The following is a 22,642-nucleotide window of genomic DNA, read 5'->3' on the forward strand; positions in this document are numbered from 1 at the left end:
TATATATATATATATATATATATATATATATATATAGTAGCTATAACCTAACCCTAGCAGAAAATGTTCTTGCAATACTGTTTCTACAAATAAGAACATCCCTGAATGTTGGTTTTGCCAGTTTATATGACATCAAAGTACAAATGTGTCCCTAAAATATGGTATAGGCCTACATAAACACCTGTTTGTTTCACTATGTTAGTCAGGGCTTCTAAACTACTAAAGCTCACTATATCAGTGAGGATATACAGGTGCATCTCAATAAATTAGAATGTCGTGGAAAAGTTCATTTATTTCAGTAATTCAACTCAAATTGTGAAACTCGTGTATTAAATAAATTCAATGCACACAGACTGAAGTAGTTTAAGTCTTTGGTTCTTTTAATTGTGATGATTTTGGCTCACATTTAACAAAAACCCACCAATTCACTATCTCAACAAATTAGAATATGGTGACATGCCAATCAGCTAATCAACTCAAAACACCTGCAAAGGTTTCCTGAGCCTTCAAAATGGCCTCTCAGTTTGGTTCACTAGGCTACACAAGCATGGGGAAGACTGCTGATCTGACAGTTGTCCACAAGACAATCATTGACACCCTTCACAAGGAGGGTAAGCCACAAACATTAATTGCCAAAGAAGCTGGCTGTTCAGTGTATATATATATTTTTTAATAGTGTGGACCTCACAAGTAGGCTACACACACATTTTTTTTACACCATGTAAATATACATATACACTTTATTTACAAGTTACTATTAGCTGATGCGATTTTTAAAAACTACACTTTCACCTGCAACATTTATTCACAAGTGAAAGCAACACCATGCAGGTATTAATACAAATCTCAGGCCGCTTCTTCAATCTCAAAATCATAAACAAGAGTATCATTGAGGTCCTCAGGGCCAAGTATCCAATGATTTTTCCTCAGAGTAGAAATCTAAATAAACAAGAGGTGTGTGGGGGTGGATCACTTAAGTAAAAAATAAAATAATAAATGTACAGCCATTTCATTTAGAAAACACTACCTTTTCATCTAACAGCTCTTTGAGTACGGAGTTTAGAGAACTCTTGGCAATCCATTCATCCATCTAATTGACAAAGCAACAGGCCATCAAGACAAGGAACATAAAACTTGCGTTTTACGTTAAATAGTTGACAAACTTCCTTATCCATCTTTAAACTTACTTTGCCATGGTGCAGCTCAGAGCAACACTCATCCACGTCAAAGCTCTCATTCATGTATTTCTCCTGAAAACACAAGACTAGCACCATTGGAACCGGTCTGGTATATCAGAAATCAATAACGTCCCCAGTTCATTGGTGAGCTAATGAGCAAATCCTTGGGCACTCTGTTAAAAGGTGTTCATAACATTAACATGCTAAAATGGTATAAATTTGAGACCATTAAAAAATTTGATTATTTCTACATACAATAAACTTTTAAACAAACGTTAAAATGAAGCAATGCTCTGCTACAGCCAAATGTTGCAGTTTGTGTGTGTGTCAAATAGAGTAAGCGTCACAGTTTTAGATAGAAACTAGTTGATAGCAAGAAATGTCATAATCTTATCCACTGCCCCAGGAGTACTTTTAAGGACACCTTTTAAAACACTGTAAATAAGCTGTATAGTGATAAAGACAAGTGAATCAATAATTTGAATAAATTATTGAAAAATTAAATCTTATGTTCCATTGTTTTAAAGCACAATATCAAATAGCTTCTAACCATTTAAAATAGTTACAGAACTCCACTACACTGTAAAAAAGAAAAATAAACACTAAAACTTTAAGTGTCCCCCCCCCCAATTTAACAAGTCATAAACACTGTTCCTACTTAACCCAGGGATGCCCAACCCTGTTCCTGGAGATCTACCTTCATGCAGAGTCCAGTTTTAACCATGATCAAACACAGCTGTCTGTAATTATCAAGTGCTCCTTCACACCCTAATTAGTAGAGTCAGTTGTGTTTGATCAGGTTTGGAGCTGAACTCTGCAGGTAGATTTCCAGAAACTGGGTTGGCACACCGTCTTAACAGGTATATAAACATTTTAATCTGTGCAACATATGAATTGGCTGCATCCAAAATCAGATACTTCCCCACTAATAGGCCAACAACTGTACGTGAGACAAGTGGAACGTCCAAATTCAAAGTATTCATAAAGGAGTGGTTAAAAAGTCATCTCCAGCAAGATTCTGAAGTGCACATACAATGGACACTTAACTACTGCATGAGGCCACAAGAGAGGATTTGTGACTGGAAAGTGAAGCAACGCAAGTGACACTGGTTGGTCACATGACGTATATCAGACATCCAAGTTACATTCATATGACAAAAAACAAATAATTTACAACTGTTAAACAAAAAGTATATTTTATATTAGTGGTCTCCAACCTTGTGCCTGGTGAGCTACCTTCCTGTAGACTTCAGTTCAAACCCTGCTCCAACAAACCGGTCCGTAATTATCAAATAACCCTGGGCTCTTCCACAAGTTTTACGCGTGTTTGATTGGGGTTAAAGCTGAACTCTGCAGGATGGGAGTTCTGCTCTAGGAGCAGGGTTGGAGATCCATGATATGAAACATTCTTTTTTTAACACCCATAAAAAATCTACATATTCAACATAAGTATTTACTCAGACGGTATGTGAATTTGAACACAGCCAGTCAGTAAATGTTTCAATGGTTGAACTACAATAACAAAAAGTAGACCGTGGAAGAAAATACTTTATTCTTGTATTAGTAGGTCGAAAAACGTAACTAAAAAGTCATTTGGATGCAATACAGAACCTTCCAAACATTATTAAAAGCACAAAACCACTACTAACTCAAAGTCATTCCCTCTCAGTAATGGGCCCCATGACAACAGAGGTAAATGAATATTTAGAGGGGGAAAAAAAATCCCCTTTACATAAAAGTTTCAGGTAGGAAAAAAACCAAACATGTAAACTACAAAACTCCACAGACGATGCTTATGAACAGTCCAACAAAAAAATATTCTCAAATGTAAACATTATTGTTTCTGTTGCATAGCTTCTTTGCGTGCAGCATCCTGTAGCAGCTGTGTGTCCACTTCATCTGCAGGAAGCTGAACATATCGCACTACTGATCCACGGATAAAGCAGTTCTTCACCGACAACTAAAATAATAAAGAGTCATATATAGAAATTGTTCTCCTGAAGGTGTTCATCAATTCAAACTCAATATGACATTTCATACATGACAGACTCAAGTGGCTGAGGTTCTAGGCACAGACCAGACAAGTGTTCTTTTCTGCTATTTAAGTTTTACTTCTCGTTATCAATCTATTCAGTGATTGGGGTTTAAATAATATGCACACATCTTGATCTAGAACAAAGAACACACTTGACAGGTTCTCACCATGTGCGGATATTTCTCTGGATCAGTGACACTGATATCTGTCAGTTTGATGTTCAGATACTGTGAAGGGAGAACACGTTTCATTTTAAAGTGAAATTCACTCAATATTTGCTTATATTTCAATAACGCGGAATGTGCAGCCATACCTGATCAACTGAGTGTAATGTTCCACAAATGCTGCAAAATTGACATTAAGAATGTAATGAGTTACCACATAAATTACACAGTGCACATACTATATTTTAAAAGTATGTGCTATATTAAAAGGAAAGTGCTTACCTCAAGTCATTCTTGAGCTCAACCACAACATCTTTGCCAACCAAGGACTTGAAGAACGAGTAGAAGAGCTGAGGAATTAAATGTTTGAATGTTACATTCAAATTAAGGCCTGATATGAGAACAAAAGTTGATCACACGATATGAAAATGCGATTTAAGACGTGAAATACACTACAACGTTATACACAATGAGCGAAGTCGTCTAATTGTACACACCAAAAGCAGTTTACACTGGCTCTAAATTACTCTATTCGAAAACAGAAATCCCAAGGCATTATAAAATGTCCGGTGTCGATTTGAAATTAAAAGAATAACAATAAAAATGGTTTGCGATTAGACAAGCTAGCTAGCCGCTAGCAGGCTGCTGCCATTATTAATTCCTCACCAACAGCGGTGTGCAGTAAGCAATAATACTTTTTAAATATTGCAAACAGATGTATTTGGTCGCATCAAAACGGTTTATTTTTTAACGGATAACACTGTTTGTTATTGCTAAATAACACTTACCATTTTCACGCGGTTTAGTGCTTCAGATCACATACGTCATCAACGAGAGCTGCCGGATTCTTCACTTCGTGCTTCTATTGGCGAAACAAGTGAAGATGTAACGCTCCCATTGGTGGAGGAATGTCTGCGTCATCTGTACGCATCGCGGGAAATGCCTCACAAATTCGGAACAGGAACGTTTATTTACGAAAAAAATCTTATGAATTCTTTATTTTTTTAAATAAAACATTTTTTTAAATAATTAAATGATGCCAGAAAATTAACTTTCACGGTGTCCCCACGGCTTTACTAGCAAACGTACATCCCGTTGTCCTATCCACCTTTTTCTTGTTGTAAAAATGGGCGCGGCCATTTGTAAATTCTATGGGTCTGGCTTCCGGTCTCATCTGCGTCCACTCCGTCCAGCTATTTTTAGCTGAACAAAACAGTTCGTTTTGCTGCTTGATATTGAAAGTTGGGGTGTCTTATCATATTATTTTAATGTATTATCTTAATTATGAACACACTGGTTTGTAGTGCAAGTGTTTTACCGGTTACTGCACGTTGTTATTCCTCGTTATTTACCTATAGCGGCTAATGAACCGGAAGTCTCACCCATAGGCTTACTTCCGCGTTGAAGAAAAAGGTGGTCCTCCTTTAATAGCAGAAGCTCTGGTCATTTACCCTTTCACCAGCAGATGGAGGCAAATAATAAAAAAGCACGGGCAAAATTATTATTAACTTTCGCTGACTAGTTGCATAAACTTCTTCGAGTAGCCTTGCAAGACAGTCATGTAGTTCTTTTTGCTTCAGCACTAGTCCTAACTTTATTTATTTATTTGGTGATATAGGTGACATGGTATATTGGTCTAATTTGAATCGGAGAAGCAAGACTGATTACTTGTTCCTTGTTATTTACAATATAAGCTCTGCAATGCCATATATTGTAAAACAACGACGGAAAGAGGGAAAAATGGAAAATGTGTAATTTTGAAAAGTGATAGACTGCTTGGATTTCTAAAAACAACTATTGGTGGACTACAGATCAACAAATAAGAAACCAGTGACTGTACAACACTTGGTTTTATTATACGATTACAACAGTTCACTCCTCTCTCTTTAATAAAAATGTTTTAAGCAACATGAAATGTTTAAACAGAGGCTGACAGAAATGATTGCTCTATGTATGACTATATGCAGTGACATTCAAATGGTAAAACATTAATCATTTTAAAATCAATATCCAAGTTCTTTGTCTTGCTATTGTTTATACATGTGTTCATTTTAGTACTCAGAGATAAAGAAGCTTATGTCTTTTGCCCAGTACTACAGAGTCTCAAGTATCAGATATGAAGCTCACGCCAGCGCTGACAGCTCCTGCCATGACACATCAGTAGGAAATCATTTTAATGGCCGACCCATCTTCAGTTGTGGCTGTTGTGTCTCATGATGCCCTAAGGACAGACATTACAATTGAAAGAGAAGGGAAAGGTATTTAAATATATATTTCACAAATATACATTATTTCAAAGCATTATAATCAATAGAGCCGTTTACACACAGCCCTTGCAGCTCACTGTCAGTTGACGGACGAGTTTTGAGACCCCTGATCTACTGTTTTCCACATAGAAGGAATGTGGAGAATATACTGTGGTTATCGTACCGTCTTTGGGTTGGCCTTGTCTGGTTTGTTGCCGTAGCTTGGATGGAAGCTCAGAGCTGTCTCTGTAGTCTCTGGGCTTTGGTTGAAGCTCTTGTGGCTGACCAGGACGAGACTTCATAGGCACCGGAGGTCTATTAGGCCCAATCATGCCCCCTTCAGAGCGAGAAGGCACCACTGGCTTCTTGGTGATGTTCTGGGGTTGCAGACCACTGCTCGTGGTGTTTGTGGCTGATGATGGCTGGGGTTTGGTTTCTGAACAGGTGAAAGAGCGGAAGCGAGGGGTCGGAACAGGGTGCTGACGGTCAGCATCAAGGTCTGTTTTGGGAAAGGAGAAGTGAGCATCTGGAGGAGGGAGATAGTCCTTACTTCCTCGTGATGAACTCATTGAGCCATAAAGGGGATTGTCAAACATCTCTGGAGGCTGCCCATCCTCAGGTCTAAAACCAAAAATAACCACAAAAATAGAATTTAGAAGATCAATCTATAATCCCTTTAAAAGATGCAAACTGTCAGCTCTTCTTATAACAAGCAGTCATCAAAAAGAATATTTTAATTGGTATTAGTAACAGATTTTAAGCACATTTTAAAATTCAAACGGACAGAAAATTGTGTAAACATTAAATGTATACAAAATATTATTAAAATTGTGGCTTTTTCTGTCAAGGCTGACAACAAATTAAAGACAATATATTACAATTCTATACTATTTTTACTATAAATTAAAAATAAAACACTAAAAACTAAAATAATTATTTTGAATGCTACAAATGAATTTAGGCATGACAACATTATAATATACAATATGAAAAATCATTCATTTTGAATTTTGTGTATTATGTTACAGTGTTATTAAACTAAGTGTTTGGCCTTTGCTATATTTGTCTAAATCAAAAACATTTATCAGATGACATAAAGGACATATTGATGAGATAAAGGAGATAAAAATATATCTATATATCCACATTATTTTGCAAGTAAGCTATTTTCTGTGAATGTGAGATTTCCAATTCATTAGCCACTATACGGTAGGTACATAACTAAAAGAGTAACAATGGCAAAACCAGTGTTAACAATTGCGACAATACATTAAAATAATATGATAAGAAATACTAGTTTGCAATATCAAGCTGTTTTGTACTGCTAAAAATAACTGGAAGCAAATGACACCGGACGTCTTGCACATTAATTTTACAAATATCTGCATCTGCTCTGCTCTACATTAAAAATATGGTTAATAATTACATAGGGTTTGATGTCTTTGTAGTTGGGCTGGATGTAGCATGGTCATAACTGCTCTTTTTTGGGGAGAGATTGCCATGCGTCATGTCTTTTGAGGATAGCCCTGTTCTTGGGGACATAATGTTGCCGGGGCTCCTGTCTGCCTGGTTATTGCTCTTGTAGCCTACACCCATATAACTGGGGTTACTAATATCAGTGGCGAGGACTGAAGAAGACCTGTCAAAGAATGTCAAAGTTATGTATTTGAACAAGCATAATCAAATCTAAGCTTTGTGAAGAATGTCAAAGTAAAGAGGGAAGATTCAAATATTTTACATTTTGGTATTATCTCCTGATTTGCCTTTACCAGCTCCTGGGTCATCGCCGACTTTGATGAAATCTGGAATAAAGAAACATAATCTTGAGGAAAGGAACGCAGCCTGGATACTTGGGGAGGAAAGCATTATCTCACAATTTTGAGCTGGCTCTGCTGTACAGAAACAAACTGTGCACTCACCATACAGCTTCTCTGTCTGTTTTCCATCAGATTTGGGAAGTTGAATGCCACCTGTTAGCCAACCTGTGCGCTCACCGTGATGTGTGAGTTTGATACAGAACTCAGTGAAAGAGTTTTCAGCAGAACGCAGAGCCACACAACCCTCACCTACAGGCAGAGCACAGCGTGATTGTTGACAGGCATAGGAATATTCCAGTACTAATGAGAATATTGTCATACTGCAAATTGACATGGGGTGTAAATACAGGAGCCATTTATAAGAAAGGGCTGCAACGATTGTATTTCATGCGTAAGCTTCGGCAGTTTAGTGTGGATACACATATACTGGTTCTTTTCTATCGCTCATTTATGAAGGCTAACTAAATTATGTAATCATCAAGTACACGCATGCAATGAACAGATTAAGTCAATATTCCAGTTTCTTGAAATCTGAATATGACTGTATTAATCAGAATTTTGAGTCATGTTAACAGCTTATTTGGAATACTCACTGTGACTGAACAAACTTCATCTTTACTGGACATTCAACATTTGTTCAGTTCATTCGTATATTCTGATTACATGTTTACAGGAATATCCCAGTAGTTGAGGTGCATATAAATATAGTTTTCCTAATAAAGTTCTAAACTAGGGGTGTTCAACTCCAGGTTTTTCATATTTCATTATTTCTCTTGCTTTAGGCGCGAACAGCTGCATGGACAGGACCGTTCAAGATACTACATACAGAAGTACATTCAACAATGTATGCTTACTTATGTGTTTATTCTTGGTGGCTTTTTTTTTAATACACACTGCCATTAAAAAATTTGGGATCAGTAAGATTTTAAATGTTTTTAAAGACATTTATTCTGCTCATCAATGATGCATTTATTTGATCAAAAATATAGAAAAAAACAGTGATGTGGTGAAATATTATTACAATAGAGTTTTCTTTTTTCTATACTGTAAAATATAATTTATTCATGTGATGCAAAGCTGACTTTTCATAATCCATTACTCCAGTCTTCAGTGTCACATTATCCTTCAGAAACCATTCTGATTTATTAACAATATGCTGATTTATTTTTTGGAACCTGTGATACTTTTTTTTCTTTGATTCTAATGAGTAAAAAGTTTAAAAGAACAGCATTTATTCAAAATAGAAATATTTTCTCACAATATACGTCTTTATCATCACTTTTAATTATTAAAAAATTAATTGAGTGTAGTGTATATTATTACAAAATATTTATTTTATAAATAAATGCTGTTCTTTTTTTTAAAACTTTTTATTCATCACAGAATCCTGAAGAAAATATCACAGGTTCCAAAAAATATTAAGCAGCAAAAAACAATATTGATAATAAATAAGCATATTAGAATGATTTCTGAAGGATCATGTGACACTGAAGACTGGAGTAATGATGCTGAAAATTAAGCTTTGATCACAAGAATAAATTATGTTTGAAAGTATATTAAAATAGTATCAGCTCCAGTGTTCTAGTGAACAGTGTAAACATGTCAGTTATATTTTTTTCACTCCTACTGCCAAGTGTACTCAATTGTGCAGACTGGAGAACGAGTGAACAAATTAGCGATTTTGAACACAGTAACCGAGTCAACAACAACAGTTGATTTCTGTTATAGTGTTAACCTTGACTACTCATCACTATTTTAAACAGAATATGAACCATATTCAGAAAATGATGTGCTTGCAAAGTGGTCAATGAGCAATAATGGGAGCTACTAGCCAGCTCAAATGGCAAGCATATAAGTTCACGCATTTTAGGTAAACATACCATATGACTCATCACAGTCTGTAGATTTAATGCAGATGAGAATGTGCTGGTCAAGGAGGTATTCTGGGTCTGCAATGATGGGCGTGAGCTGCAAAGCAATTTCAAAGACAATGTAAACATGGTGGCTGAGCTTTACATGTATAACGTTTTATCAAATAAGGTTTTTACCTCAACTTGTCCGCTAAATCGTACTTTTATCGAGCCCTCTGTGTTCTCTTGGTTTTCTCCTTCAGGACTCTTTACAAATTCTAGAAAATGAATTGGAAGTATTTAACTTCACTGTTTACTGTAGCTCATTTGTTCGTACAAAAAAACAAAGTGGGGGGTTCAAATGATTTGTGATCATTTATGATGTAATAATTGAAAGTATAATGGCTATAGCTCCTCACTCTCCAAGCAGCTTGAGTGATACTCAATGAAGAACTTGGTCTTTGATTTAGTCAAAAGATCAGCCACGCAGTTCATGATTTTTATAGCACCCTGGGCATCCTTTGAGAGATCTGTAAAGAACAAAAATAGTATAACCGCACAAGACAGCTGGCAGGATGTAACAGTGCTATATCTAAAGGAAGGACTGTTGTCAAAGTGAAATATTTTCAAGATCATACCATTTTTTGAGACAAACTGAGAAGTCACACCAACGTCAAATGTGGCAAATACAGGGGAATGGTCACTTGTCATGATGTCATTAGCGCATCCTGAAATGTCAAAGAGTAATGTTGGTTAATGTAATGATGTTTTAACTGCGTTAATGTTTTACCGGAAATTGCATTTTATATTAAATGAACTAACCATACGAGTTGCAAACCACATGTGCCATAGGGTAGGACTTGCGAAGCACACGATCACACCATGAAGGCAAGTTGTATTTTGTCTGTTTGTGAGATCAAATATTTATGTAAAGAGAATTTTCGTCACTAAATTAAAAAGGTTGTTGACATGGATTATGGCTTTCACACTGTACCCCTGTGGCTTTAGCTTTAGTGTAGGCATATCTCTCCCGTGTGTCTCTCTCAAAACGATAAGTGGGGGCAAATGTTATCTCCTCCTCCACTGTAAAATAAAACATACGAAACAAGGATTAAAAATGACTGCACGTGGTCTTGACTACAAAAACATGCGGAATGGAAAAATGGGGGGGGAAGTCAAAAATGAAAATGAAGATGCTGAAAGATGTTAAAAGAGAGGTAGGTGGCTAGACATCCATCTAGCACATTTACATATAAAAACATTTAAAAGTAGTGCAGTGGCATACATACATCAAGCTACAAGCTACATTAAATGTGGCATAATATGCCTTTGTGGCATATATACCATAAATACCCATGTTTTTACTCTGTAGTTTAAAAATTTGGGGTCAGTAGGATATTTTTGGGTGTTTTTTTGTCGTGATAGGACAGTTGAGATATGACGAAGCGAGTGGGAGCGAGAGAGGGGGATGGGATCGGGAAAGGTCCAAGAGATCTTGTGATACTGAAGACTGGAGTAATGGCTGCTGAAAATTCACCGTTACCATCACAGGAATAAATTACATTTTAAAATATATTAAAATAGGAAACAGTTGTTTTGAATTGTAATAGTATTTCTAAATATTACTGTTTTTACTGTATTTTTAAAAATTAAATAAATGCAGTCTTTATGTGCATAAGAGACTTATTTCAAAAACATTTAAAAAAAATTTACCCACCCCAAACTAGTGTATGTTCCTTCTAATTTTGGTAGATAGTACCCTTTATAGTAATTTGGTCTTAGACAGTGTGCTTAGCCCCACTGGAAAGGCAAGAAGGATAATACAAACTATCAAATAAATAAATACAATTCCTCAAAGAATTGTTTGGATTACAGTTAGTAAACCTCCAGTTAACAGCATGTGGTCCTAAACTTCAAAAGCTGGTTCTGAGTTGATGTTTGTGATATTGAAATACTTAAAATACTCCCCTATTCCATCCCAACTTTGTAGAGAAATGCTAAGTGAGCCATTCATAGGTGGACATGTAAGCACTGTGGCTCTGGAAATTTCAGCACCGCTCGGTTTTTTTGACTGGCCAGACATAGCAACATTGGCTCAACTAAAGGTGTGAGTTTTGGCTAGGACTTCCTAAGAATGGACACTGAGTAACCTTGTAGTGGAATAACCAAAATCTGTCAAAATTTGTAGTGGAAATTATAATCAACAGGCTAACATCATGCACAAGTGCTCTCACCGTAGTCTAAGAAGACCTTCTCCTCTTCCCTCTCTATGTTCAGCTGATCTCTGGCCAAGAGTTCCTGATACTGCTGCTGTTTGATCTTCATTACAATGTTCTCAGCTTCCTGCAAAAAGCAAACAACTATGCAAAAGTTCTGTCTTTTCCTGTCAGTTGACGTCAGGAGCTGCTGTATGTGACAGCTCTGGTCTTAATAGAGGAACTGCCTGCTCTGAATTATAAATGGTCTTGTGGTTTGACAAACGAATTAGTAAAAGTACAAGTATTCTATGTAGTCTTTCCATTTATACGAGCTCATAATATAAGCAAACATAATAATTATAAAAGAATCAGTAAACACTGCAGGACATGTCAACTTGATATCTAGCCATTTGTTTTATAGCATGAATTACTTTTGTGATAAAACATGTTGTAAAATGACCTCTGCAGAGGCTTATTATTAGTATCTGATACAAAGCAGAAAACAGAATAGCCGTTTCTTTTATGAACAGATCATTTGTCTTGTGTTTGCATTTGACAGGCATTAAATACTACGTTTTTTAAAATATATATATATATATATATATCTCTTTGATATATACAAAAAGTTTTTAAATTTTTAAAACCTGCAACGTTTGAGTATATTAATTTACAGGGGGGAAAAAAACATGCAAAATATTTCAAACCTGCAACATGCTCAAGTATATTTACAGGGAATAAAACATGCAATTTATTTATAACATGCAATTTGCTTGAGAACATGCTGATGCACATTCATTTGAACCTACCTGTGCTGGTAAGTCAACCCTATAATTCAGATCCCCCAGCCAGAAGAGGTGTGTGAAGCGATGTGTGATGTCAAAAGGATTAACCTTCTTATCTCCCAGATTCAGAAAACGCAGAATACTAACAAAGTTCTGGTTTCGTCTGGAAAAGGTCCAGTCATAAGTTAATCCTTATTTATTATACTTGTGTATTATATGTCAATGTCTCATTTGTCAGACAAACAGGTTTTTAGGTTGTGGCTTACCTCAGCTTCTTTTCGCTTCCTGAGGTCAGGTGACTGTTGACAAACCCAAAGGAGGTTCTATTAAACATAAAAGACACCCCCACTGCTCCTTTATTCCCTATAAACACACACATACACACACAATCAGCTTTTTATGTACAAGGAAGAGCAGTACACGGCTAGCTTTATGATTCCTAATGATTTTTTTTAATGGAAAAGAAACTTTAAACAAACCCAGAGCATTAGCTATGCCAGTCTTAACACTGTCACAGAAGACATGAGAGAAGCGGTTCTCATGTTCCGGCTTGGCTAGAACCACAATCCTTATACTCCACAGTGTCTGAGTAGCTATCTGTTCAAAACCAAACACACAGCTGTCATCATATGGCTTATATGCTTGGTCATTCAACATATTAACATCAAATAGATATTCATTGCATGGCATTTCTCCACTGAGAAAAAAGAATGATCTAGCATAATATGTAAACAACATAAGGCACCTGAAAGCCTTCATGTTGGGTTTTGTGTCACTTACTTGTTTGAAGCTAATGTTGGTTATATCTCTAAGGGCTCCCCTAACTGTCTCTATCCACTCCTTCTCTCCCAGCGGATCCTCCTGTGTCCCAATCACATAGATATCATGTGGGATTTCACTGGCTGTGTCATCGTGGGTTTTTCCCTGACCCTTTGACTGGAACCAGGAAGTGATGTTCTGTGGTGGATTCGCATTTCCTAAATGGACAATTCACTTCACTTAAATTCACATGTCACTTCATCTCTAGTTACTGTAAACTTCATATTTTATACCATACAAATGCCAGAACTTAAAAATAAGGGGAAGAAGCATATTATACAAGGCTTACTCTTTATTAATGGTGTAGTAGTTTATTTTAAAAAACCTGTATTTGCAGATAATACAATATTAATCAAATAAAAGGCCACTTAAGTGTACTTAATTTTTGTAACACACTTGTGTACACTTTTAAAAAGTCTACTTTGTAAAAATGTCAAATTAAATTATTTTCAAGTAAATTTTAAATAATAATAATAATATTTTGGCATGCTTTAAAGAAGTACACTTATTTGAAGTGTTGACAACACACTTAAGCACATGTAAAGTACTTGATTATAATTTTAACTGTAGTGTGTTGTTTGATATTACATTTATAGTTAATATATTTAAAATGTTCTAACTTGCAACTTATATAAATAAAATATTACATAACATAGAAATGAACACAATTAATGTGTATTTTAGTTTACCATACATGCATTTCAGTACATTCAATAGTACACTTCAACTGTATTTCAAAGACAATTTAAGTTGGTCAAAATATGGGTCAAAAAAGTTGTTGCATTTAATATCAAGCGTAGCGTTAGTTCTGGCAGGTCATGTTAGTCAAGCTCGCATCAGCTGACTCTCAGCTGATCCCCATCTACCTATAGGAATACGACACCTATCTAAGCATTCATATATAAGGTCCCTCAGTATTATCAGCAGTTTTGGCATTGCTCAATAGCTAATTACCCTCCTCCATCCCCAGCTCCTCCTCTGTCAGTCAGGATTCAGCCTTCTGATTATGGGGGGGGGAGGGTTATCGCTGCTCCCCCTGCTCTCATCCATGCTAGGCTGCATGGATGCGCAGGGAGTTCTTGCCCAAAACAGAACCATACCGCCAATCCAAACTGTATGCTAATTGTCAATCATCTTTGACGATAGTGGTCCTGACAGAAATAAGTTTAAACTATAATACATTTGGTTTATTTGTACATAACATGCCATTAAATGTCTAAAAACATTACATTTATTTAGCATTTAACTAGATTATTTAAAAGTATATTATTTCCGTAATAAATACTCTTTTAAAAAAATTTGCTATAGTGTTTTTCTTTTTCACAAAGGTAGGCTAGTGAGAAAAAAAAACAGTGTAACAGCAGTTTTATCTTGTGCTTCAGCTCCAAAAATAGTCTGAATTGAGGAGAATTTGAGAAGCTTTTTTGGACTAAATAACTTTAAAGGTAGGCTAAATGTATCTTACCCATGTTCCAGGTGCCAACAAAAATGGTGATCATATCCGGCTCAGGTTTTCCTGAGTGCTTGTTCTTCATCTGCTGTAGAAGCTGGCAGAAGCCTTCTCTTTTCTAAAAATGTGTTTGGAGATACACAGTTACACACAAGGTCACATTAAAAACACGTACAAATATGGAAACAGTATATTTTGGCTCACACTGTTCATTTTTGTGGCTGCCTACAAAACTTCCATCTAAAAACTTTTCATCGCTAGTGTAACATTAGCAGTAGGATTGTTACCTTTGTGTCATCAAAGATAAAGTCTTTGCGCTGAGTTTTTTCCTTCTCTGTCTCTACCACCAGTACTAGTCTGTTGTGCATCTTCTGTGACTTCACCAACTGCAAGACTGAAATGAAGAATTCGGCATGTTCCCATTATTGATTGGTTAATAGGTGATTTCACGCGTTTTGGTTACATAGCTCTCAGGAATACTAGATTCTGATTGGTTCATCACAGATTTTGTATTATGACCACTGACCATCACTAAGCTGTATATGTGACAATTGTGCCTGTCTCTTGAAACCATTGTTTCTCTGTGATTTCTTTTGTCTTACATAATAAAATAAGTTAAAATAATGCACATTATCGCAGCCCTTCAGGATGAGTTCCAGACTTCCTATCAAGGTTTATTTTGCAATAAAGCCCTGCTGACTCGTCAATATTGAAACATTCTCATTCAATTTAATTGTGTGTGGTTGTATTAGTGATGAAATCATTCAGCATACTTTTGTTGTGCACAAAATATTTGTCCTCAGGTCCATCTTTGGACTTCTTGAAGTAAACCTTCCCGCCTTCCACATCTACTTTGAGGTACATTTTGTTTGAAATACCAAGGGAGTCACATTTGACCTGTTAGCACAGAAAAGGACAATAAAACACATTAGCAAAATGAAGTGCAGCATTTCTGTTGTACCTAAAATAGTGTTACAAAGGTTCTCTATTATGACTGTGTGCAGAGGCAACCCACCCAAACGTCATCGCTTATCTAGCACATAGGCAAACTAGACTCTTTCTAATTTGCATGTGGTTTTGAAGAGCAAAGTAGCAGCAGTGAAAACGTCCATGCTTTCGTTTTTTATTACATCATTACGAGGAGCAGGAAGGAGGTAACAGGTTATGACTTTCACTTTGAATACATACAGTGATCAAACAGCATACCTACATATACATACATACATATATCTATCTATCTATCTATCTATCTATCTATCTATCTATCTATCTATATATATCTATCTATATATATATATATATATATATATATTCTTGCATATACTTGTGTTAATCTACTAAATAATTAAATTCCTTTATATTTAATAAATATTGTTGAATTGACTTTCTTACTTCGAATGTCACAGGAGGAATAAGTGACTTTCTGTGCCCTCCATCATATCCCACAGATTCAAACACAGCATTCTTGGTCTGTAAATAAGATGTGATGTTAGTCTATAATAAAGTTTCCAGTAGGAATATTTGCTGTGATCCATAAACAAAGAACAGTGATACCTTGTCTTCTACTGAATATACAAGCTTTGTCAGTTGCTCCAGTTTGAAAGCCACAGACTGATTTGCATCTCCGGAATGCTGAAAAAGAAGTAAAACCAACAGATATATATTTAGAACTTTGGGGCAAAATAAAATAAAATCACTTTTTTATATATTTGATTGTCTTTCTCTTTTCTCATTTTTTGATTTCTTTACATGTCTGTAGGGGAAATGGTAGAGTGTTGTAATACTTTTTTTTCCCCTAACGTCTGTAACTTAAAGGTGACATATCATGAAAATCTGACTTTTCCAGGTTTTCAGGTCCCCGGTGCATCTACCAACCAAGGAAACAATGGTGTACCAGCTCTAATGCCGAAAGTTTGAGCAAAACATACTAACTGTTTTGCCTTTGTCTGCATAGACGAGCACAGAACACTATTTAGATCTAAAATAAACATGCAATTTATTTCCCAGCAGTTTACCTTCACAGACATAACCGACTGTTTTTGTAACTCGTGTGCTTTTAACGTAAACTTGTGTGTGAATGAGAACTTTCTGTTTGTGTGTGAATGAGGACAGCCGCTTTCTGTCCGTGTGCTTCGGATGTGTGCACTCAGAAAACAGTGTGTTTCTGCTTCCACACAAAATAGGCATTTTCTTAATGATCTGTTGTGTATTTTGAGCTGAAACTTCACAGACACATTCTGGGGACACCAGAGACTTATATTACATATTGTAAAAAGGGGCATAATATGTCTCCTTTAATGGTTGAGCTATGTGTCTCAAATATTTCCCAGCAGTTTACCTTCACAGACATAACCGACTGTTTTTGTAACTCGTGTGCTTTTAACGTAAACTTGTGTGTGAATGAGAACTTTCTGTTTGTGTGTGAATGAGGACAGCCGCTTTCTGTCCGTGTGCTTCGGATGTGTGCACTCAGAAAACAGTGTGTTTCTGCTTCCACACAAAATAGGCATTTTCTTAATGATCTGTTGTGTATTTTGAGCTGAAACTTCACAGACACATTCTGGGGACACCAGAGACTTATATTACATATTGTAAAAAGGGGCATAATATGTCTCCTTTAATGGTTGAGCTATGTGTCTCAAAATTGGATGCAATATTCAAATATTTATCAGCTACAAATCAAACTTATTTTGAAATCTAGTATTTACCTCTAAACTGTGTAAATCAGTAAAAAGTGAATTACAAAAAGTATTATTGCAAGCTATCTGACTACCAAGGTGAGTTTTGACACAAAAAACAGTTGTGCATTAAATCAGATTTTTTTTTAATTGCATTTACTTACCTCCAATTATTTATTTATTTTTGTCTTGTAAATTCTTTATATTTTCCCACAGAGACTTACAGAATCTACTGTCACTTCAGGAGGGTGGACATTTGAAATCAGGAACAGCACTTCCTGGTTGGATTCATTCTTACTGACCTGACTCCTTAGCCTCCCCGCTCCAGGAGACAGCGGTTGATCCAAAACTTTCTGCAGTGCCTCAAGACTCGGAAGTGTACGGGCAATTTCACTACAAAAAAAGAAGGAATGTCAATTAAAGTTGATTAAATACACAATGGAATTCCGGTTGTTTCAAGATGTATTTTTCAGAATATTTGTACCTGTTTAGGTTTTTGCAGATACTCTGTGTGAGCTTTTTAAAGTGGGGCAGAGTCGGGTTGCCATTCTGCACCTGCTCTGCATCCAGACACACAGAAGAGCAGAAATACTCCTGGATGGACTTCTGATGTTCCTCTGGTAGACTGGATATCAAACATCAAAATCATTAACAAGCCAGAACAATGCTACTCACTACAGTGACCCTAAATTAACAGTCTAAATCAGCCAAAAATCATTCAATCATAATGTATTTAACAAGAAATTGTACTGAATAAAGTAAGAAATCTTATTGTACTTTGATATGTCGATTTGCTGCAAACGCTGGATGTAGGTGTCTGAGATGGAGGGGCGGGCAAGCTCTGTTCCCCTATCGGTTCCTCTGGACGAGTCACTATGGCTGTCTTTACATTCATTACTTGTGATATTCCTCGGTGGCAACTGAGGCGGCAAACTAACTGGCTCTGTGAAAATGGAGATTTGAACAAATAGTGTCCTTGAATGAAACCATTTAAATTCAACGCCTACATTTACTGTGAAATAGTATCCAAACATACAATGGAGTCAAACAAATTATGAAGATTAATGAAAAAAAAAGCCGTGAATTCATTCTTTAATCAAACCTTTGACTTAAAGTGTTATGCAAATAATGTTGTCTGTAATCATGTGTAATAATATAATTTCTAATAAAAATATAATAATATAATATGTAGTGAAAATTTTTAATTTTTGAACCTATGAACCTATGGTCAAAGCTTATGTGATTCACTTACCTGGTTCCTCCTCCGGCTCCTCCTCTTTCTGCACAGCATACTGAAGATGTGTGACCAGACCCATGTTCTCCTTATAATACGCCTCCACCAGATCTGGCAGCACAGAGAAGAACCGAATAGGAACACCCTCTGATGCCTGCAACAAGATGAACAAGAAAGATCTGCTATTCTGAAGACTGAACGAGATATACCAGATGTATGGCCTTTTACGATATACAAACTCCTTATTTGCTTAAACATGCACACCACCCTCAGTAGTGACTCTCTTAGTTGTTCTTCCTTTGTCAGAAACAAATAGCCGTACATTACATTTCTTCATTTTGCATGGCATCTCTTAAAAAAAGCTCAGTTGGTGCCAAGTAGGTTTTATAAGCCACTGTTTTCAAAGAACTTTGGAGTATAAGCTCTTAGTCACCTGATTTGACTTACAGTACGTCTTGATGCTAAGCAAATGTTTTGACCCAATTATATGCAATCCAATACATAGTAACAACAAATACCAAAAACAATGATCTAATGATTGGTATTTGATGTGGAAAACCACACATTATCCAAATTCAGCACATACAGGTGCATCTAAAAAAAATAGGAATATTGTGAAAAAGTTGTAAAAAAATGTGTAACATTTCAAAAAGTGAAACTTTCATATATTCTAGATTCATTACATGTAAAGTAAAACATTTCAAAAGTTTTTTTTGGTTTTAATTTCAAGCAGGTTGGATTCTGTGCCTCTCCAGTCTTCCTCCAGACTCCAGACCTTGATTTCCAAATTAAATGCAAAATTTACTTTTATCTGAAAAGAGGACTTTGGACCACTGAGCAACAGTCCAGTTCTTTTTCTCCTTAGCCCGTAAGATGCTTCTGATGTTGTTTCTGTTTCAGAAGTGGCTTGGTAGCCCTTTTCCTGAAGACGTCTGAGCGTGGTGACTCTTGATGCACTGACTCCAGCTTCAGTCCACTCCTTGTGAAGCTCTCCCAAGTGTTTGAATCGGCTTTGTTTGACAGTATTCTCAAGCTTGCGGTCATCCCTGTTGCTTGTGCACCTTTTCCTACCCAATTGCTTCCTTCCAGTCAACTTTGCATTTAATATGCTTTGATACAGCACTCTGAACAGCCACCCCTTTCAGTAATGACCCTCTGTGACTTACCCTCTTTGTGGAGGGTGTCAATGATTGTCTGCTGGACCACTGCCAAGCCAGCAGTCTTCCCCATTATTGTGGTTTCAAAGAACAAGAGATACCCGGAATTTATACTGTAGGGATGATAATTTAATGAAACTCAAATGTAAACATTCTAATATTTTGAGATACTGGATTTTTTACTTTCATAAGCTGTAAGCTCTAATCATCAAAATTAAAACAAAACAAAACACTTTTGAAATGTTTTACTTCACATGTAAAGAATCTAGACTATATGAAAGTTTCACTTTTTGAAATAAGTTACAAACAAAATGAACTTTTTCATGATATTCTAATTTTTTTAGATGGACCTGTGTATAGTACTGTACATACTTTGTAGAGTTGTACAATGCCCAATCAAATGTAAACCAATCAAAATGCCTCTGATATTATATCCAACTTATAGTCCCTAATTGTAACATGAAAGTCTCTTCATAGTGATATATTTGGCTAGGAAGAAACGTTAGGGAAAATAGCAGCGTTTTTTAGCACTGCGCACAAAATAATTTAAACATGTCATCCATCTTAGCATGGCCAATCACAAGATGTCCGACTGACAACAAGCGACAAATGTAATCTTAGTATGAAAACCTCCCATGTTCTCACTACGGTTTAAAGGTCAGCATAAATGGTGTATTTAAATTGAATTTATCAAATCTAATTAAATAATGACACTTTTTTTAAAAAAAACTTTCCATTCAAGGCAGGGTGCAAGAGGAACCCTGTGGCTTGCTTAACACCCACGCTGATGGATAATTTAAAACTGAGCCTTGGTGCAACGCAGGCTTGAAAGAGGAAGAACTGTGGTAGAAAGACATTGAAGGGCATTGTACAACTCTACAGTTTTCAATTTAGCCCCATCCCTTGAGTGCAGGTTACTTCGAAATGTAACGCTGAGAGAGAACAATGCAAATTATAGTCAAAGGTCACCCATTTTGCTTTCATTATTTTGTATTTCACGAGTATAACAGCTCGAATATAACCACCAATTGGTTTTGCAGCTGCACAGTCACTAATACTTACTTTAATGGAGTGGACATAATAGATACTAGCTTGACAGACAAGACGCCTACACAACGGTCTCAGGGAGTCCTAGGCAGCCGAAGAGCCAACTGTCACAAGGTCACGCATTCATTACCAAGCACAAGATAGTAAATGGCTTGTAGGATGCCAGATGTTCTATGCAACTAGTCATAAAGATGCACAGTGTTTTGTCAAGTGACCAGCAGTATACTTTTTGCTCTTTGTGGTTGTATTGTATTATTTTTTCACTTGACCACCATTTTAGTGCAACCAGGAAATGAATGGTGTTGCAGACAGATTCAAATAATTCAAATAAATTAATAATAAATACCAAAAAATAAATAAAAATACTGAACATTTAAGTCAAATAAAAAACGTATGAATTTCATTGCAATAAAACCTAGGCATTTATTTTAATGAAACACACTTTTCTTGTTTCTTGGTGTAAAATTGAGCAGAACGATGGGTTAAACGTGAACTTAGATTTGAGAAAATCTCTAGATATTTGCAGATGCCACTTGGCTTGATATTTTGTACCCAATGAATGAAATTGCATTATTCTAATTGTGATTTATGCTTCCAAAGGTCTCAAAATACTTTTCAGGGGCACCATAAAAGCTTTATATATTCACTAAAACAACTAAACACACAATTCTGGCAACTTTCGAACACTTGACGTCACAAGCAGTAGTTCCTCAGTGCTCAGAATAGTCTTCCAGCGCACGCAACACCTGTCTGCACGAGTATGAAAGCAGAGCTATTGCAGGACGCTTCAAGCCAATGAAACACCAGATGTCAGCAACTTCTACCAGGTACAAAATGGAGAATTTCTTACCTGGACTGATAGTTGTTTATCCTCGTTTGGTAATATTCTGTAGGTATACACACAGTTTTGGTAGCTGCAAAGGAATGAGAAGGTCAAAATATGAATTTGCATAACTGCAACATAAATTACACAAGCATGACATATCATATATATATATCGGAAGTGAACATAAACAGTGAAACGGGCCATTTTGCAGAAAGCAGCAATTATGGGAAACCCCTTACCAACTTCCTTCCAGTCTCAGTCAACACAGTTTGTTAATATATCACTGTACAAGGAATTACACTGGACATAAACTCAAACTTTTTTTTTTATTGCATAATTTAAAGAAACATTTGCAAACACTTCACCTGAACTCACATACAAGGAAACTGAGGTCAGTTTGCAAACAAATAGGCCTCTGTTTTGTTTATTGATACCAACAACAATAATAGAGTTTTTGGAAAGAGTTTATGTAGTAACATTTTACCTGGTAATTAATTTGACAATATGCACCCAAATTAGGAAGAAGGGAGCTATTTCTAAAATATGTGATTTCAAAAACCATCATGCTTATATATATTTGACCCAAATAAGGTTTTATAGCCAACTCTGGAAAATCGAGCATGTTTTATATGATGCATTTATGACTGACTCAATGCAAATCATCCAACACACTGCAAATTTAAACTGCATACCTACTCGAACACACTTAAAGATCTGAAAATGTTGTCTTTAATATTAGTGCCAGCATATGTGCCCCTTCACCTGAGATGAACAGCAGCAATACTCACAGAACACAGAGGGCATAAGCTCCCTGTACGGATTCGCTGCCCCGCAGGAGGAAGCTCCCATCCTTGCCTGCTTTGGAGAGGAGGTCCTCTGCTGTGGACCGAGTGATATTGCCATGGTACCATGGCTGGTGAGAAAACATCCTTTCCAAAGACTATTCCCTTCCTCAGTCTGAAGACACCCAGGTTATTTTGTCCCCGGCAAGTTTTCAAGAGCAGATCAACATGAGGCCACCTTCAGAGTCTCACGGTTTGTTTCATGGCGTTGTTAGAACTGATAGCCGCTCCTGCTCTGTAGGCTCGCTGTTTCTCTCTCTTCCTGTTAGAGGGGCGAAAGCTGCAAAAAGGAAGCAGCCACAAACACAAGGGTGAACTT

At 36.3% G+C, this 22,642-nt stretch overlaps 2 protein-coding genes across 5 annotated transcripts; both read right to left on the bottom strand.

Annotated features, from left to right (window-relative positions):
- Positions 1 to 675: 675 nt before the first annotated feature.
- LOC107590656 (U6 snRNA-associated Sm-like protein LSm2) lies at positions 676 to 4,276 on the bottom strand. Of its 3 annotated transcripts, none has more exons than XM_016279550.1 (8): positions 4,166 to 4,276; positions 3,660 to 3,727; positions 3,527 to 3,557; positions 3,381 to 3,440; positions 2,415 to 3,138; positions 1,188 to 1,250; positions 1,028 to 1,090; positions 926 to 939 (listed from the first exon to the last, which is right to left on the bottom strand). In XM_016279550.1, exons 1-5 carry the CDS (start codon positions 4,166 to 4,168, stop codon positions 3,013 to 3,015), a joined length of 288 nt encoding a protein of 95 aa, XP_016135036.1. In that variant the 5' UTR covers positions 4,169 to 4,276; the 3' UTR covers positions 926 to 939; positions 1,028 to 1,090; positions 1,188 to 1,250; positions 2,415 to 3,012. The 3 variants fall into 3 exon arrangements, with proteins under 3 accessions (XP_016135038.1, XP_016135036.1, XP_016135037.1); XM_016279551.1 differs by having other exon boundaries at positions 2,396 to 3,138; XM_016279552.1 differs by lacking the exons at positions 2,415 to 3,138; positions 3,381 to 3,440; positions 3,527 to 3,557; positions 3,660 to 3,727; positions 4,166 to 4,276 and adding an exon at positions 1,876 to 1,906 and having other exon boundaries at positions 676 to 939.
- A 1,240-nt stretch (positions 4,277 to 5,516) lies between these two features.
- LOC107590654 (phosphatidylinositol 3,4,5-trisphosphate 5-phosphatase 1-like) lies at positions 5,517 to 22,578 on the bottom strand. 2 transcript variants are annotated; one of them, XM_016279545.1, is made up of 27 exons: positions 22,270 to 22,576; positions 21,506 to 21,569; positions 18,470 to 18,605; positions 17,995 to 18,160; positions 17,702 to 17,842; positions 17,520 to 17,610; positions 16,094 to 16,171; positions 15,932 to 16,009; positions 15,313 to 15,436; positions 14,827 to 14,933; positions 14,555 to 14,657; positions 13,051 to 13,247; positions 12,750 to 12,867; positions 12,537 to 12,633; positions 12,295 to 12,433; positions 11,525 to 11,633; positions 10,285 to 10,373; positions 10,113 to 10,194; positions 9,929 to 10,018; positions 9,710 to 9,820; positions 9,489 to 9,568; positions 9,321 to 9,408; positions 7,543 to 7,689; positions 7,362 to 7,425; positions 7,050 to 7,262; positions 5,808 to 6,244; positions 5,517 to 5,598 (listed from the first exon to the last, which is right to left on the bottom strand). In XM_016279545.1, the coding sequence occupies exons 1-27, from the start codon at positions 22,407 to 22,409 to the stop codon at positions 5,546 to 5,548; spliced, it is 3,342 nt and encodes a 1,113-aa protein (XP_016135031.1). In that variant the 5' UTR covers positions 22,410 to 22,576; the 3' UTR covers positions 5,517 to 5,545. The 2 variants fall into 2 exon arrangements, with proteins under 2 accessions (XP_016135031.1, XP_016135032.1); XM_016279546.1 differs by lacking the exon at positions 7,050 to 7,262 and having other exon boundaries at positions 22,270 to 22,578.
- Between the last annotated feature and the right edge of the window lie 64 nt (positions 22,579 to 22,642).

Source organism: Sinocyclocheilus grahami, unplaced genomic scaffold, assembly GCF_001515645.1.
Source record: "Sinocyclocheilus grahami isolate Dianchi unplaced genomic scaffold, SAMN03320097.WGS_v1.1 scaffold131.1, whole genome shotgun sequence".
NCBI lineage: Eukaryota > Metazoa > Chordata > Actinopteri > Cypriniformes > Cyprinidae > Sinocyclocheilus > Sinocyclocheilus grahami.